The sequence below is a fragment of the Leptodactylus fuscus genome, chromosome 10 (assembly GCF_031893055.1).
Source record: "Leptodactylus fuscus isolate aLepFus1 chromosome 10, aLepFus1.hap2, whole genome shotgun sequence".
Taxonomy (NCBI): Eukaryota; Metazoa; Chordata; class Amphibia; order Anura; family Leptodactylidae; genus Leptodactylus; species Leptodactylus fuscus.
In genome coordinates, this window is record NC_134274.1 from 19,909,597 (window position 1) to 19,926,121 (window position 16,525).

General features: G+C 42.3%; 1 protein-coding gene across 2 annotated transcripts in view; it reads right to left on the minus strand.

The window, feature by feature from the left end:
* The window catches only part of CPEB3 (cytoplasmic polyadenylation element binding protein 3), a 91,807-nt gene that overhangs the window by 40,206 nt on the left and 35,076 nt on the right, over positions 1-16,525 (minus strand). For both annotated transcript variants that reach the window (XM_075258755.1, XM_075258756.1), the window contains 2 exons: positions 3,791-3,881; positions 385-441 (listed from right to left, as the gene is read on the minus strand). In XM_075258755.1, the coding sequence (XP_075114856.1) occupies positions 385-441; positions 3,791-3,881 (148 nt within the window). The remainder of the gene's footprint in view (positions 1-384; positions 442-3,790; positions 3,882-16,525) is intronic.

A 16,525-nucleotide genomic window follows, 5' to 3' on the forward strand; every position in this document is an offset into this window, starting at 1 on the left:
CTCTAACAATGATGCCCCACCAGCTATAAAATGAATATATGCCTAGTGCAACGTGAAAGAATTGCCTCATACTGCAGCTTTAGTGTAACCCTTAGCCTTCACCGCAATCAATCACAATTCATATAAAAAAGGTGAATGAACACTTCACTGTAGATCAATGAATCCAATTCTAGACGGTGCCAACCTAGAAAACAACATATCTGAAAAAAGCAGTAGCCACTTGGCAATCCTGACTTACTTGATCAGTATACAGTGAATGATAATGGAGAGGAGCTGCAAGCAGGTCATACTATTACCAGTCCTGTACAACTAATATATCCTGGTATCTATAGCAGTGTTAAAACAGGGAACAAGGAACAGAAAAAGAACAAATGGGGAACTTACTATTCAGTGCCATTATGTTATCTGTCGCTGGGTGATGGAAATTAATCCCCATTCGTGCTGTGGAAAAAGTAGTATATTAGTTTTGCAGAAAAGTGTGCAAGGTCAAACTATCATAAATGATTAATATTGTAGATTTACATGTATAATTTGTTACTTATTTAACTTTCATAGGAATTCAATAACTAGATCTTCAGTGTGTCAGTCTGACCAGGCCGGTCAGCCATTTATGATGGAGTTGGAGTTGGTGCTTTGGCCTGCCATCTCCACACAGCCTTGTTGAGCTCTTAGAACCCCCACACTATAATGCACCCCTTTGTGCAGTCACATAACATAATGCCCCCCTTCCCTCCATGGTACAATATCTTCTTTAGAGTCCCACTATAACATAAAGTCTCAGTATTACACTCCATCAGTGACCTCCATACAATATAATGTCCCCTTTAAAGCCTTCCATTGCACAGTATAATGCCCCCTTGTGGCTCCCACAAAATAGAGTGCCATTGCCCTGAGCAGGGAATATGCAATTTCACAAGCCCTGAAAACCTCTTTTTGTAGGCTGGCACAAAAACCATACAGCATTCTAGAAAAGCTGGGTGTCAGATCTTGTATTTTATATTTTTTCGGTAATGGAGGAAATTCTTCACATTCTTCAAGTTTAACCTCTGATCAGGCACAATTTTCATAGTGACAGACATTTGCAAGTATAATATCTATCTATTTTTTCAATTTATTAGACTTTAACTAGTTACAAAAATAGAGTGATAGTGTGACATCTGGAGATTTTAGTTTCGGAGCAGGTCCTTGTGCCAGGTGCTGCCTGTGTGACATTTGTCACCTGTTCCTGACCTGCTATTTTTACACTCCCCCCCCCCTTTCTCAGCTGTAGGACAAGCAGCCAGGAAATGGAAAAAAAGCAGCAGGTTTCAATATAGACATTGGTAGGTATCGACCACATCAGATACGTTCCTCGAGGGTACAGTTACTCTAGGAATACGGCTGATCTTGGTGTTGTTCAGGTAACATGGTGCAGGCAACCAGAAGGTGGACAACAGAAAATCAATATCAACAAGCAAACACATGTAACCAGGTAAAAAGGGGTTTCTTCCTACGTCTGGTGCCATCATACTGTATTACACGCAAATATAGGTCCGCTTAAGTATAAAAGAGCAATGGACATTATGCATACAATGGATGAATACTGTACACTGGCTATGAATGATTGACTATCAGATCCTTCCCATTAAGCTGGACGTGTATCTGTATGGCAGGTAGATCGAGTCTGCTCATCCAGGAATGGTTTCCTCTAAATCCAACAGACCGGTCATGGTCCAGGTGGGTTCTGCAGCAGTAATAATGGACTAGGACATAGAGATACACCTTGGCCAATATATCTGTACAATTCCCTTGATCAGTGGAGGTCTCAGCGGTTGTTTCCTGTGTTGTCTTTAATAACACAAAAACCCTTTAAGTTCCCATGCACATTGGGCAATTCAGGCCAGGACTTCTGGTCTGTACATCAGACAGATTTCCTAGCTTGAACCAAGTAAGGAGAACAGATTCCTTTTATCATAGTAATCTGTGATGCAGAAAGTCCCGACACCTTGTGGCTTTACTGTCCCTGCTATATACAGTACTGGACAGTGAAGCCGTGGAAATCCAGCCAATGTACGATGTGGACTTTCCATTCCAGATTACCCTGTGTGCATAGGGCCTAGGGGGGCATACAAGCTTGGTCAGCATGCTATTCACCTTCCTGGGACTGCTGGTGAGCCTGTAGACACCCAATAAGGGTCATTACTGACACTACTACTGTAATATAGATGAAACAAAGACAGCTAAATACTGCTGTACAAGTGTGGAATATGTAAAGTAGACTATGGGCAGGAGCATGAATAATCAAACTTGCTAGGCTAACAATATAATACACCTACCAGCACAGAGGAGCTGCAGCTAAAGGAAACCCAACCTGACCGATCAGTTTGCAGTTTACATTGCCAATTCTACATCGGTTGTGCAATATTGTCAAATATTACACAACCTATATACATCGTAGACTTCAGAAACCTATCACGTGTATGAAAAGTGTAATTGCCATGACAGATCAACAGCTTTAGCCAGATAGTGCATGTATAGACTGTGGTTTGTGTTTAGCTATCCTCCATATACATTTTACGGAATGGTCCAATTGTGAATTTCCTTGATTTTTTTTTTTATTTTTTATTTTTTAACATTTTTCTATATATAAAGACTATTGGACATTGTGTGCCCCAGGTCTCTACCTTCCCCTCACCCATACAGCCCAATATATAGAGGAACGCGTCACCGCACCAGAATTAAATTCCTTCCCGTCAATACTGATTGAGAAACCAGCCGGAGTGATTGAGAAACCACCAACTGGCAGCCCTTGCTGTGAGTTTAGTCACCCACTCCCAGTTCTTTTCTTGTCCAAGCTGAATATGTAGAAGACTTGCCAGGCAACTGTCCTGCCCTGAACTTCGATCGTCTTTACGAGCTGGGCCAGCGTGTACTATCAGCCCTGGCAAATCGCTTTAATGAAATACACAAATGTGCATTTGGCACCAGTTACGGCTTTGCACAGTTAAAATGTAGGTTTGTCTTCTGCAGAGTCACCATACATTACGCAACTTTTTAGTTTTCAGGGACGGAGTTCCTCTTCATTGCTAAAGATTTAACTTTGCCATCATTTGATGGTAAAAACTTAGGTCTAGGATAGGTTTAAAGGGGATGTGCAGTTCATAGTTTTATTGTTTGGTAGTGCTATTACTGGGGATATAAATATATCAAGTATTCCTATGTCCCCAGGGCTCCGCTTCCAGTGGCAGCAGCTCTGTTGGTTTGTATACAAGGTCTGTACTGTTTGTGTAAGGGGAACGCTACATCAGACCACAGGCCCCTGCAGTCACCTTTTTGATGTGATGTGCCTTTCGTAGTCTTGTGACTTTTGTGAAGAGGTCATCCCTGAGGTTGGCCAAAATGTTCCCCTAGCACAACTGGGAAGTCACTGGTGACATCAACCAGTGGACTTGTATACAGACCAATGGAGCGGCCGCCTCTGGAAATGGAGAACCAGAGTATTTGTAAGTATCTGGAAGCGAATGCAATGCACTTGCAGACTGATTTGCAAAAATGTACCCTTGTTGAGAACCCTAGCAATCATTTGTAATCTCAAGGGAAACCTGGCAATAGGTTATCGACTTTCCTGCAGAATGGACAGAAAAGTGTCAGACTTGTATTGATAAATATGCATCAATGCATAGGTAAAGGGAAAAAAAACAAAAAAAACAAAAACACCTTCAGCAGTTGTGCCCGATATAGCACAGCCAAAATAAACGTTCCGTATAGCCTCTCCTCTACAGTATAAGACAATAACTATGTATACACGTACCTTTTAGAGGTTCATGGTCAGTCCTTATCATATCCATTAATGAATTCTCCAATGAGTGCAAGTTGAAAGATTCATAGGGCCTGTTCCGGTCCTGCAAAATATAAATGAAAATCTTTGTAAAACTGCTATATTCCATAAATTCATGATGTTATGCCTACAATATGTATGTGTATAACATGACAGCTGGAAACAAAATCCAAATTGAACACACAAAGCCCATCTACATTTGCAGTTTAAGGTCTCACCAAAGCCACCTTCTTAAAGAGGTCCTCTAACCACCTCCAGCAAGTCCATTCAATAGCTGCTGCTCCACTTATTTTGCTACAGTTGTAATTTTTTTCTCTCGCCCCCATCATTTCTGAACAATCAGTGATGTTAGTTTTGGTGCCTAATGTGATATTTAATCTCTGTACTGTCAGGGGAGGAGGCGTCAGGCAGGAGCAAACAAGGGGTGCCAGTCTGAGCTCTGACATTCATTGGCTGCCTCTGATTGGAGCTAAGTCACGCCTCCTGCTGGACACCACCCACCTGACATTACAGAGATTAAATAGCACATCAGGCATCAAAACGAACTGCGATTATTACTCTGGAATGGTGAAGGCTACAGAAGAAAATTACAACTGTGCTGGACTCAGTGGAGGGGAACTTATTCACAGATGCTAAGAACTGGAGAAGGTGGAGGTGGGGAAAGGTCCTCTTTAAGATAACTTACAACAGATATACACCTGGGGTGGCTGGCATGCAGGGCATTCTGGGTGCTCCCCATGACTTTGACCAGGGTATTAAATAAGAGCCTACGGCACTGAAATGAATCTCTGTCCCTGGTCTAGCTATACATGCATACAACTTATTTCTAAACTTCTTCTAGGTTTGAATGACATCCATCCTGAAATTACACAGTTAAAGGTCTATTCACACAGTACATCAGAGGTATATCCCAGAAATTAAAACGTTCAGCACATACCAGCCAATAGGCTCCCATATTGTGGCTTGGTGAATATATTTGGTGTATGCTTTCCTGGTACAGTGTGAATACATCTATATTTATGCACTAAGACCTAGTGAGACTAAACGAAGCCTTCATAGAAAGTGCAAGTGGGAGGTTTTATGTGCAAACCTGATAAAGGACCCTGATTAGATAAAAATAAAAAGTGCTGTAAAGCATAAGAACAGTTTGTACCTATAACAAAAAGTCTATGAAATGTCCATCTGATGTAGCACAAAAAAGAAAAAAAAGAAAAAAAAAAAAAAGGGTCTCCATTTGCGCTTTCTATAGTTACTTGGGAAATGAGTCCCAAAGAGGAGTGCCATCCCAACAACCCTGCCGGCAGCTGGGACCACGACGGTTTATTCATACTAAGTGCATATAATGCACAACCAAAGCAAGCTAGCATATATATTAGGCTAGGGCAACCATCAATCACCATGACACCCTGATACATCTGCTCTAATGCAAAAGAATAGGGGTTGCACCCCAACATCACAAAACAAAACAATAGTGATCAATCCAATCCGCTGTATTGGTATATAGCAAGTGTTGCAGGGCATCCTGGTGATTTGTGGTTGCACGACAAGAGTCACGGCCAAAAATCACTCTGCAGATCCAGCCTGACCCCTGCGCACGCCAAATTAACACCAAACATCACTAAATCAGTCTAGACATGAAGTCCATTTCTAAAACAAGTCTGTGCAAGGATGGAGAAGGAATCTCTTATTTAGACCCCTTCAGACATCTTCTGAGCATCAGATCTCTTTAATGACTCCATGGGTTCCTCCACTGATTTTAGAACCCCGACACCTTGACTGGAAGCCATACATCAACAAGGTTTGAAGATTTATGCAAGTCAAAATCTAAAAGAGGAATGTCGCTCTGTAGTGTGTCAAGACTATAACCCTGACTCACGACATCCTTAGACATGCCTCAAACGATGAAAGACCGACTCTTCTTACTCAGACCAATGACATCATTCCCATTCGAATGAATGCGGCTGAGCTGCAATACCATGCTCAGCCACTATATAACATACGGAGCTGTGCAGTAAAGAGGTCATATATATATATATATATATATATATATATATATATATATATATATATATATATATATATATATATATATATATATATATGTCTTGGACAACCCCTATGACCTATATAATTCCTTTGGTATTTGCAAATGGCCACTCCTTTTAAGATGATAAGCAAACATACTGCGTATGTGTAAAGAGCGGAGTTCAGATATGGAACACCCCAAGCAGTAGGACTTAAGAAGTACAAATTACTACATAAAAATCACCATTTTTGTTCAAAAGCCACTAAAAGCAGGTATTTTACAGTACAATTATTATTTTCTCTTTACTGCTAGCACAGACAGCACAGGGCATAAATCAGTGTTTTCTTCTAGAATATATCAGTGCTTAGTGACCTTTAAGAAAGCACAGTTACTATTACATCTGCATCGCTTGGTAAAGTTCACCACCTTCTTAATGTGTGATCTTCACCCGTTCACGGAAGGAATAAGCCAATGGTGAGTAAACAGATCGCTTACTAATGATGGCTATGACACAGAGGACAACCTTTTTCACAAATAAGGTTAACCCCCCCCACACACCCCACCCCCAAAAAACGGCATTTAGTGAACGGACACAGATCCTGTGAATAAGGAATGAGCGGGAGGAGACGTATTGTGGACAGCATTGATTTAAGGGAGTATAAAGCAATAATGTGCAGCCAATTGGAAGAAGAACATTGATTATATAGGCTAAGTACAGATCCGAGCTAATCCCTTCGTGCAACCTACACATCTCAACATATCCCAGAATTGTATAGGGCATACTCTCTGATCCATAAAGCAGGACTGTAGTTTGCCCTGACGCTACGTTCACATGATTGTTTGTCTCTCCAATGTTGGGGTCCAAATGGGGACCTGAAAGACTGCCTTTAAAAAATAAATAAATAAGTGGTTCCTCGCACACCCCATTGAATATTATGGGGTCCGCCGGTTTTATACCACAACCAGCAGAGAGAAAAGTCCAACTCCAACACAAAGGTGAACCTAGCCTTAGGCTCTGTTCACATTGCATCTGTAGTTATGTTTCACATGTGTGGTGGAAAAACTTCCCAGCATGTGTAATTTTATTGATAGGGCCCCAATTGCTGATCAGGGCTGTGGAGTTGGTAGGCCGAGTCCTTCACTGAAGAGGACCTCATGTCCTCATTGATATACGGTATTATATGCTGCACGGTGTCAGCTTTCCTGATATACTTTGTAAACCCCATAGAAATAAATAGGATGCGGAGAAAAAAATGCAATAAGGTTTTTGCAAAAACAATGTCAGAAACAACTACTGTATTTCGAAGCAAATTTTCTCAGTACTTGCACACAGATTTTGAAGGTGCTCGACAAGGAGGTTGTTCCCGCCATCTTGGAGAAATAAGCCCAGGTATTCTAGAACGTTGGCTTGCTCCAAAGTTTCTGCCAGTAATTCCAACCCCCCCACCACCCAACTCCAACTCCACAGCTTTGGTTTACCAACAGGGAAAAAGTACTGACCACAAAACCACTGTGACCATTAAAAATGGAGGGTTATGTTTGCAGAGGATATTTACTTAAGAAAGCTCTCGGCTTATGCGTGAAATCTAGGCCAGTGACTGATGCCATTTTTTGCTAGATGCTTCTGTACAGAATTAATACTGCAGTGCAGTGGAATTTCCTGCCAAAAACAATGGAAACCCTGGTAGAGCCCGGGAACCAAAATAACACTTTTAGCCTATTGGCCTGTCTTAACAAATGGATGTGAAGATCTTCAAGTGCTTGCGGTAACCGTACACTTCAGCCGCACTGTGAAAAATCATCAATATCTCAACCTGACATTAGGATTAAGAATTTTATCCTCTTAAATATGACCTCTGCCAGGTGTGACCAATGTCAGAGCGATACTGGATGTCAATCATTCTGCAAAGTTCACAATATTAGGATAGAAATGTCCTCTCTAACCTTCAGTCCTGACAGAGGGAAAAGAGAACGGAAGCGAGGGCTGGAGAAAATGTCGGAGCATAAAATAGAAAAAGTAATGATGTTGGAGAACCTAAACTTGAGGTACAATCAAGGGGCGTATTTATGTCCCTGGCAGTGGAGCGTACAGTTATTCCTGACAGAACTGCGGCTAGTCAGGAGTTTGGCGCATCCTTGTGTCTAGGTGAGAATCCAAATAGTTGAGTTTAGGGGGTGAACTGTTCGTATGGGATTGGGGGGGGGGGAATTGGAGCAATGACAACACCCTTATTGCTCCAAAGAGCTCTTTTACATATTGACAAAAGCAGTGATACCTCTGCAATGGAGATGCTAATTCACAAGTAGAAAGCACTGTTTTTTGCTGTGGAGTTTCCACCATGGCAAAAATGCTGATATTCACAGCATGTGGCCTCATGTGGACTCTCTTAAAGGGGATATCTATCCATCCATCTATCTATGAAGTCATGCAATTTTGTGACAGACCTTTCTTACACCCATGGAGTAGGCCCCGAGGAATTGTCATGGTCTAATGGAGTCTTTCACATGAGCCCACCACACACCTCAATCTCTTCATCACTTTCTTCCCTCTCTTTTCTGTGTTATATCACGGTGAACTTTATTAACAAAACAACATCACCTACAGAGAGCTGTGCGAGAGGGTTTTTTTTTTTAAAAAAAAAACTATTTTTAAAAAAAATAATTCCCCAGAATCAGGCCATAATGTTATAGAAGTCAGTTTTAATCACATTCAATTAGTTCGTGGAGGCATTACACAGGGCTATACCATTCTAGTGTTTCAGGGGTGACTGATATAAGAAAGTTATGCGAATAGAGTAATAAATACATATACAGTACTGTGCAAATGTTTTAGGCAGGTATATAAAAAAAAATGCTGCACAGTAAAGACACCTTCAAATATAGGAGAGTTAATAGATTGCATTTGTTAATGACAAAAATAAAGTGAACCAACAAAATCTAAGTCCAATCAATATTCGGTGTGACCTGAGGAGGAGGAAGAGTCCTGGAAGTGATGACCCCGCCCCCACAGAGCCCTGATCTCATCATCATCATCATCATCATCATCATCATCATCATCATCATCATCCAGTCCGTCTAGGATCACATGAAGAGACAGATGAATTGGAGCAAGCCTACATCCACAGATCTGTGCTTAGCTCTCCAAGATGGCGGGGACAACCTCCCTGCTGAGCTCTGCCAAGAACGGTCTGCAAGTACCTCAAAGAACTGATGAAAGGCAAAGGTCAAATGTCACCCCAAATATTAATAAGACTTACATTTCTCTTTTGCTCACTTAATTTTGTTCACTGACAAAAAATAATCTATTAACCCTTCTATTTCTGAAAGAATTCTTCCTGTACAGCAATTTTTCTCCACAGCTGCCTAAAACTTTTGCATAATCCCGACTATCTGAAACTAGTACAAATCGGCTAATTCTGAAGTGGACAACTCCTTTAACAAACTGCTAAAACAACACCCATAAATATTAATGAAACAACAGGCGCCAGTAGGAAATTTTGAGAAGTATTTTACGATCCTATGGACAAGCAGCGGCAGACTATTTCTCTTGCTTATATAGCAATTTTTGTTGACGGGTTTAATAACGTACAATGTTATTTTTAGAGGTTTCTAAAAATCCTGCAGTTCTGACTCTGGCCACTAGGACAAATAATATCCTGAGGCTTCCTGTAAGAGATTTCTTTGCAGCAGTCACCTCACTGATGATCACAGATATATACACTCACCGGCCACTTTATTAGGTACACCTGTCCAACTGCTCGTTAACACTTAATTTCTAATCAGCCAATCACATGGCGGCAACTCAGTGCATTTAGGCATGTAGACATGGTCAAGACAATCTCCTGCAGTTCAAACCGAGCATCAGTATGGGGAAGAAAGGTGATTTGAGTGCCTTTGAACGTGGCATGGTTGTTGGTGCCAGAAGGGCTGGTCTGAGTATTTCAGAAACTGCTGATCTACTGGGATTTTCACGCACAACCATCTCTAGGGTTTACAGAGAATGGTCCGAAAAAGAAAAAACATCCAGTGAGCGGCAGTTCTGTGAGCGGAAATGCGTTGTTGATGCCAGAGGTCAGAGGAGAATGGCCAGACTGGTTCGAGCTGATAGAAAGGCAACAGTGACTCAAATAGCCACCCGTTACAACCAAGGTAGCCAGAAGAGCATCTCTGAACGCACAGTACGTCGAACTTTGAGGCAGATGGGCTACAGCAGCAGAAGACCACACCGGGTGCCACTCCTTTCAGCTAAGAACAGGAAACTGAGGCTACAATTTGCACAAGCTCATCGAAATTGGACAATTGAAGATTGGAAAAACGTTGCCTGGTCTGAAGAGTCTCGATTTCTGCTGCGACATTCAGATGGTAGGGTCAGAATTTGGCGTCAACAACATGAAAGCATGGATCCATCCTGCCTTGTATCAACGGTTCAGGCTGGTGGTGGTGGTGTCATGGTGTGGGGAATATTTTCTTGGCACTCTTTGGGCCCCTTGGTACCAATTGAGCATCGTTGCAACGCCAAAGCCTACCTGAGTATTGTTGCTGACCATGTCCATCCCTTTATGACCACAATGTACCCAACATCTGATGGCTACTTTCAGCAGGATAATGCGCCATATCATAAAGCTGGAATCATCTCAGACTGGTTTCTTGAACATGACAATGAGTTCACTGTACTCCAATGGCCTCCACAGTCACCAGATCTCAATCCAATAGAGCATCTTTGGGATGTGGTGGAACGGGAGATTCGCATCATGGATGTGCAGCCGACAAATCTGCGGCAACTGTGTGATGCCATCATGTCAATATGGACCAAAATCTCTGAGGAATGCTTCCAGCACCTTGTTGTATCTATGCCACGAAGAATTGAGGCAGTTCTGAAGGCAAAAGGGGGTCCAACCCGTTACTAGCATGGTGTACCTAATAAAGTGGCCGGTGAGTGTGTATATATATATGTAGATAAGACACATAATCCACCAGTTATCAAATATGTGATGTCACAGCTTACCTACTTGCATACCTGGAAAACTCTCCCATAGAAATGAACAGGGTTTGCGCCAGACCATTGCGTCTATGGCCATGATGCACCTCCAGGAGATAGGAAGTCCCAAACCATTTTAGGCTTAGTGGCAAGAATTAGAATTACAAGAATTTTAACATGGAAAATTTAAACCACCAGAAATAATGTGATTTAAGCAATAGGTAATTTCCTGCTCATTGGTGCAGAAGATCCAAGTGTGCAAGTGTAACAAGGACCCATAGGAATAGCTGATTCTGTTCAAGGTGTATGGGCGCTTTTACCCGTAACCCAGTTGTGGGATATAGGCCTAGCCAGCATTTCTTAAATCCAGCGAGACTAGTTTATGTGGCAAGATCAGGAAAGGGCGATATGGCAGGGTAAACAGAGCTGAGTATTTGCAGCTGCTAATAAAAGGTTCTTAAGATGCAAAATGCAGAAATAATTTCCCCCAGATGATTAGATCACATACCAGCTTCATCTTCACACTGATACGGCTTCATACAATTGTTGTTTCCCATCTGGGACAGTCAGATTTTTACTGCTGATCCAGATTATGCATAATATGGAGCACTCTCATTACCAATCTAGAAATCTGTCACATTATGGCTCAGAAATATATTCAGAGAGCTCTCAATGCGTCTCATCAGTGATTAGAGATTTTATTTCTGTCTACAATAGATGGAACGACAGCAGGATTTACAAGAATGTATTTTTATACAGGTCTTTAAAGGGGATATCAAGCCCCATATTTTTTAATTTTCCCTGTCCGTCTAGTGTCAATGCTTCCCTACCCACCCAACTTAGGGGGAACCCCGCTGCACTGGGTCCAAAGATAGTGGGGACCCCTCAGCTGACAAGTCGGGTGCGGTCCTGATCCGGGAAGCAGGTAGTGATTCCAATCCCATCTGCATCCTTAGGACACAGTCTCTGTTTTCCGGGCTTTAGTGGTGATGTGTTAACACCATAGAGGTGTCCACTATGACCATGGTTTAGCCACAATGGCACACAGGTCATGTCATTGAGCTGGTCACACACCATTTATGTACAGGTTAGTGCAGGCGTAGCAGTGACCTGCACTGAAACGTCACAATACAGATAACTGATGAGCGGGGAAAGGTAAGGTGGCTTTTAAAAGGGATTTTTCGGGCCTTGCATACCGATGACCTATTATCAGGATAGTTCATCAACAGGTGATCCGTAGGGGTCCGACACAAGGGTCTCCCGCAGATCATCTGATGCTGAAGAGTGCTATGGTCTCTTCCCTGTGTTGATGATCACATTCATCTCTCACATGGTACAATAGCAGCTCAGTCCAATTCACGTGTATGGGGCTGAGCTGTAGTACCAAGCACAGCCCTAAGCTATACTGTACTTTGCATACAGGTGGAGCTCTCAAACACTGCAGCCTCTTCAACTGACTTATCTGTGGAGGTCCCGGATGCCAGACCCGAACAATCACATACTAATGGCAGGCCATCGATACTTAAAGGGGTTGTCCCATTACAAGGATCCTATCTATACTGCTTGTTAATGTGGATGTAAGACTTTTCCTAAATACACTGCTTCAGCAAAACTGCTTTGTTTGTCCACTATCTTACTTTATTCAATTCATTGTGGCCACAGCCCTGACTTAGCTGCTCAAAAGTCAAGTGATGTATCTGCTGCTCTCAGGGGGAGGGAGGAGGGGCTAAGTGCAGGGGAGCGAGCCTGTGTTTCTAGCTATTCCTGTGTCTACACCACCTGACCTAGCTTCCTGCTATCAGATAGGAGAGAGGAGCTGCTTTCATTTCTTCTGTTCTCCCAGTTATCAGGCTAGCTAATTCAATTGTGTTCATTATGGCAGAGACAGGCAGTCTCTGTATGTAACACAGAATGGAGTTGCTGCTGCCTGTACTTCATAGTCCAATATGGGTGGGCGGAGCTACACACGAATTTGGGGCGGAGCTAAATGGCAGGTTGCATGTGAAACCCCGCCCACCAAACGATGCAAGAAACCAGGAAGAAAGAAGATTTTACAGCAGTGAAGACTGCAGAGTATGCGACGTGGGAATACCCCTTTAACCTACTTTTCAAACCAAGTTTTCATGTTAAACATACTTCTAAGGCTTCGTTTACATCGTTGTCAGAGTCTCTGTAAGATTTCGTCAAGCGACAGAAAGAACAGTCCTCCAGGCAGGTTTCAGTATAAAACCAGTTGAAACCCGGTGGACCCCATTATTGTCTATGCGGACCACAGGTAACCGGTGTTTTTATTTCTCATTTTCCACATTACCATCTATATAAAAAAAATTTAAAAAATTAATATACACATACTAAACCCTGAAATGTTCACTCTACAGCGATGAACGTGGTCAGTCACTTCATTTGAATCACAGACAATATTACAATGAAAGTTAACACCAGCAACCAATTATTGCAGCAACTACTCACATTAGGTAATGCCACCGTTTATCTACTTCCCTTCCTGCGCCGATCAGGTCTAGAAAATTAAAGACCTCAGTGAGTCTGGTTTTGGTACTAGTAGGTATACTATTGTCCTCTAAAGGTCATTGACTTCCAGATCACATTGTGGATAGTACAATCCAGAGAGTAGTCCAATTTGCTGAAGTGTGGGGTCAATCAGAGAAACCTAGAGCAAGGACAGCACTAGGTCAATCAGCACTAGGTCAATCAGAGAAACCTAGAGCAAGGACAGCACTAGCAGTGCACAAATACAGTAGTGTTCTGTACTATGTTTGCAGCCGCCTGCATGTGCTCGCCATCTACCATACAATCTTTATACTGGAGTCTAATCTAATCAAACGCCGAGGTCAGACAAACAAAGTCCTCCTCAGAATAGCAATCCACATCTCAGAACATTGTGTCCTATCGGTCATCCATCAGAAGACATTCAGAATCTCGGCAGTCAAGCTCAGAAGTAAATCAGCCATCACGCATTTCGGTCACATACACCATCTTCAACCTTTGAATCCAGCGCAGGTCAATAAACTATTATCTTCTCAGTAAATCGAAGGAAAAGCCATCTGACGGAGCAATCCCTGGGCCTGAGATGGTAATGCTCGGATAAGGCGAGCGGCCACCGCTAAACAAACATGAAATTAAAACTAAAGCGGTTGCATGGCCACATAATAAGATCTGCCGACAGAATCCAGGCAATATGGCGGCGGGTCCATCTTCTATCACCTGTGCCGATGAGTAAATATTGCATTAAAACAGCTTTTTAGTCTTCAGGAGATTAAAAACCTATAGAAACATACAACGCTTATCCCAAAAAGATAGTAAGGTCACAAAAATGCCATGGAGGCAACCTAAGGCTGGAGAAAGACTGATCCTATACCAGTCATGATATCATTATGTGTGACTAATGTATTAAAGGGGTCGTCCAGCCCCAAAATTGATTTTTCATACTGATGACCTATCCACAGGGAAGGAGTGACCAGCGAAGGGTCCTAAACCCAGACTCCACACAGATCTGGTGCCTACAGGATGCCCGAGTTAGCTGAAGTTATAGCAGTGGACAGAGAGCACGTGCAGGCTCTCCAATTCGATAGGAGCGGCATAGTAGCCCCTTCCACTGTATAGTGGTAGTTCTGGGAATTGAAATGTCGCTCCACTGCAACAAGTTATGGTGCCTACAGGCTGCCAGAACAGCGGACATGTATGAGGTCCAGATGTCGGACCTCTACAAATCACATAAGGACCACAGGATAAGCCATCAGTATAAAAAAAAAGCTTTGGGGATGGGGCAACACGGTGGCTCAGTGGTTAGCATGGTGGCCTTGCAGTGCTGGAGTCCTGGGTTCGAATCCTGCCAGGAACAACATCTGCAAGGAGTTTGTATGTTCTCCCCGTGTTCGCATGGATGTCCTCCCATATTCTAAAGACATACTGATAGGAAAAATGTACATTGTGAGCCCTATATGGGGATCACAATCTACATACAAAAAAAAAAAAAAAAAAGAAGGGGTTTGAGATCAGGCAACCCCTAAAAAAACAAAAAAACAAAAAAAAACAGAAAAAAAAAAACAAAACCTCATGCCTTTTACTACATCAGATGTATCGGCTGACTTCTGTGTGCCAGAATCTCAAGTCCATGCCAGGTAAGGCTAGGTTCACATCTGCGATGGAGTCTCAGCCGCACATTCTGCCTAAAAAGTCCTGCAAGGAGGAAGTCTGAGGTCCAATTTTTAAGAGGACAGTCTCTGTCTTTCAGAGCTGGCAATGAGACCCATAAGCCAGTGTGAACTTCACATAACTGCCCCAAAGTTACAAATTTTAGCACAAAACATGTGTTTACATTAATTATCAACCTATATCAAAATACATGATAAAGTTTATATGTTACTATCCCATATTGACCAGAAAACCGGAATAAACGTGGTACATGATAGCACATTTTTTGAGAAGGTGGAAGAGTGGAGCCCAATAAATGTACTATAAGTTATGCCAAAAAAAAAAAACTGGCGTGGGTTATACTTGAAATGTATGGTCAGGTAATCGCACAGATTTAATTTCTTGGGGAGCGTTCACACTACAGTCAGTGTCCGACAAGTAGTGTCCGCTGCTAATGTCCTTTCAAAATCTTGCGCAGACATTAGCAACGGACACTAGCTGTGTCCGTGACATTTTTCATTCATTTAAATCGAGATCGGGTCAGTTGTTTTACACTCCGTGCCCTTCCTTCCCTGTCTAGTCATAAAGATGTCCGACTTTTCAAGCGGACAGCAAAACCCGACATGTAGGTTTTTTCTGTCCAGTTGTGACTGACAGGGACGGATTATAGCGATGGCGCCAAAGAGTCACTGCTAAAGGGGCTGCAATACCACACACAACATACAAACATTTCACAAACACCATATATACATCACACAGACAGCACACATACACCTACCCATAACACACAACACAAACACCATCCCATAAATACCACATACATGCAAACAAACACACTCAGATGGATGCACACTACGCACACGGACGAACAGAGCACATGCGTACACTTGCTCTGCGCACGCACAAACACATATGCACCTACACACATACATATACATGGACCAAAAGACAAGAAAAAAAAAGTAAGTGGCACTACTACTTCCATTCAGCCATAATTCACATTAGCTACTCAGTGGAAGCAGTAAATGTATTAGGAGATTTCCATTTTGGACATCTATTGTGGCGTGGTGCTCAACATCCCGTAGATGTATAATCAGATGAAAGAAGAAATAAACGGCGGGCACTCACCCAAGTCTCAACTGTCTCCATTTAAAAACAGTCCTTTATTCGGTACTTGTATAAAAACATTCAGGGAAGGAGAAATGACATGGAGACGAAGGCAACAGCCGTTTCACGCCGACTACAGGCGCTTTCTCAAGCCATATTAGTCAGGTGACAACTGCCTGATAGTAAGTGTCATTATTATATTACTATACAGGAGCTTTTATCACTGAAGCTGCTGAGGTAAAGTGAAAGCTGAGCTCTGATTGGTTGCAATGGGCAACTCCACAAGTCTGCCTGTGTGGCGGTCTCCATTACTGAGATGTGAGAGCCATAAAATAGTTGGAATAGTTTATACTACATAATATGTATTGTATATGGAAAACAGAAATGTTGAAAAAAAAAATAAATAAAAATAAGTTGTTCACATCAATATTACGACAAATTAGTA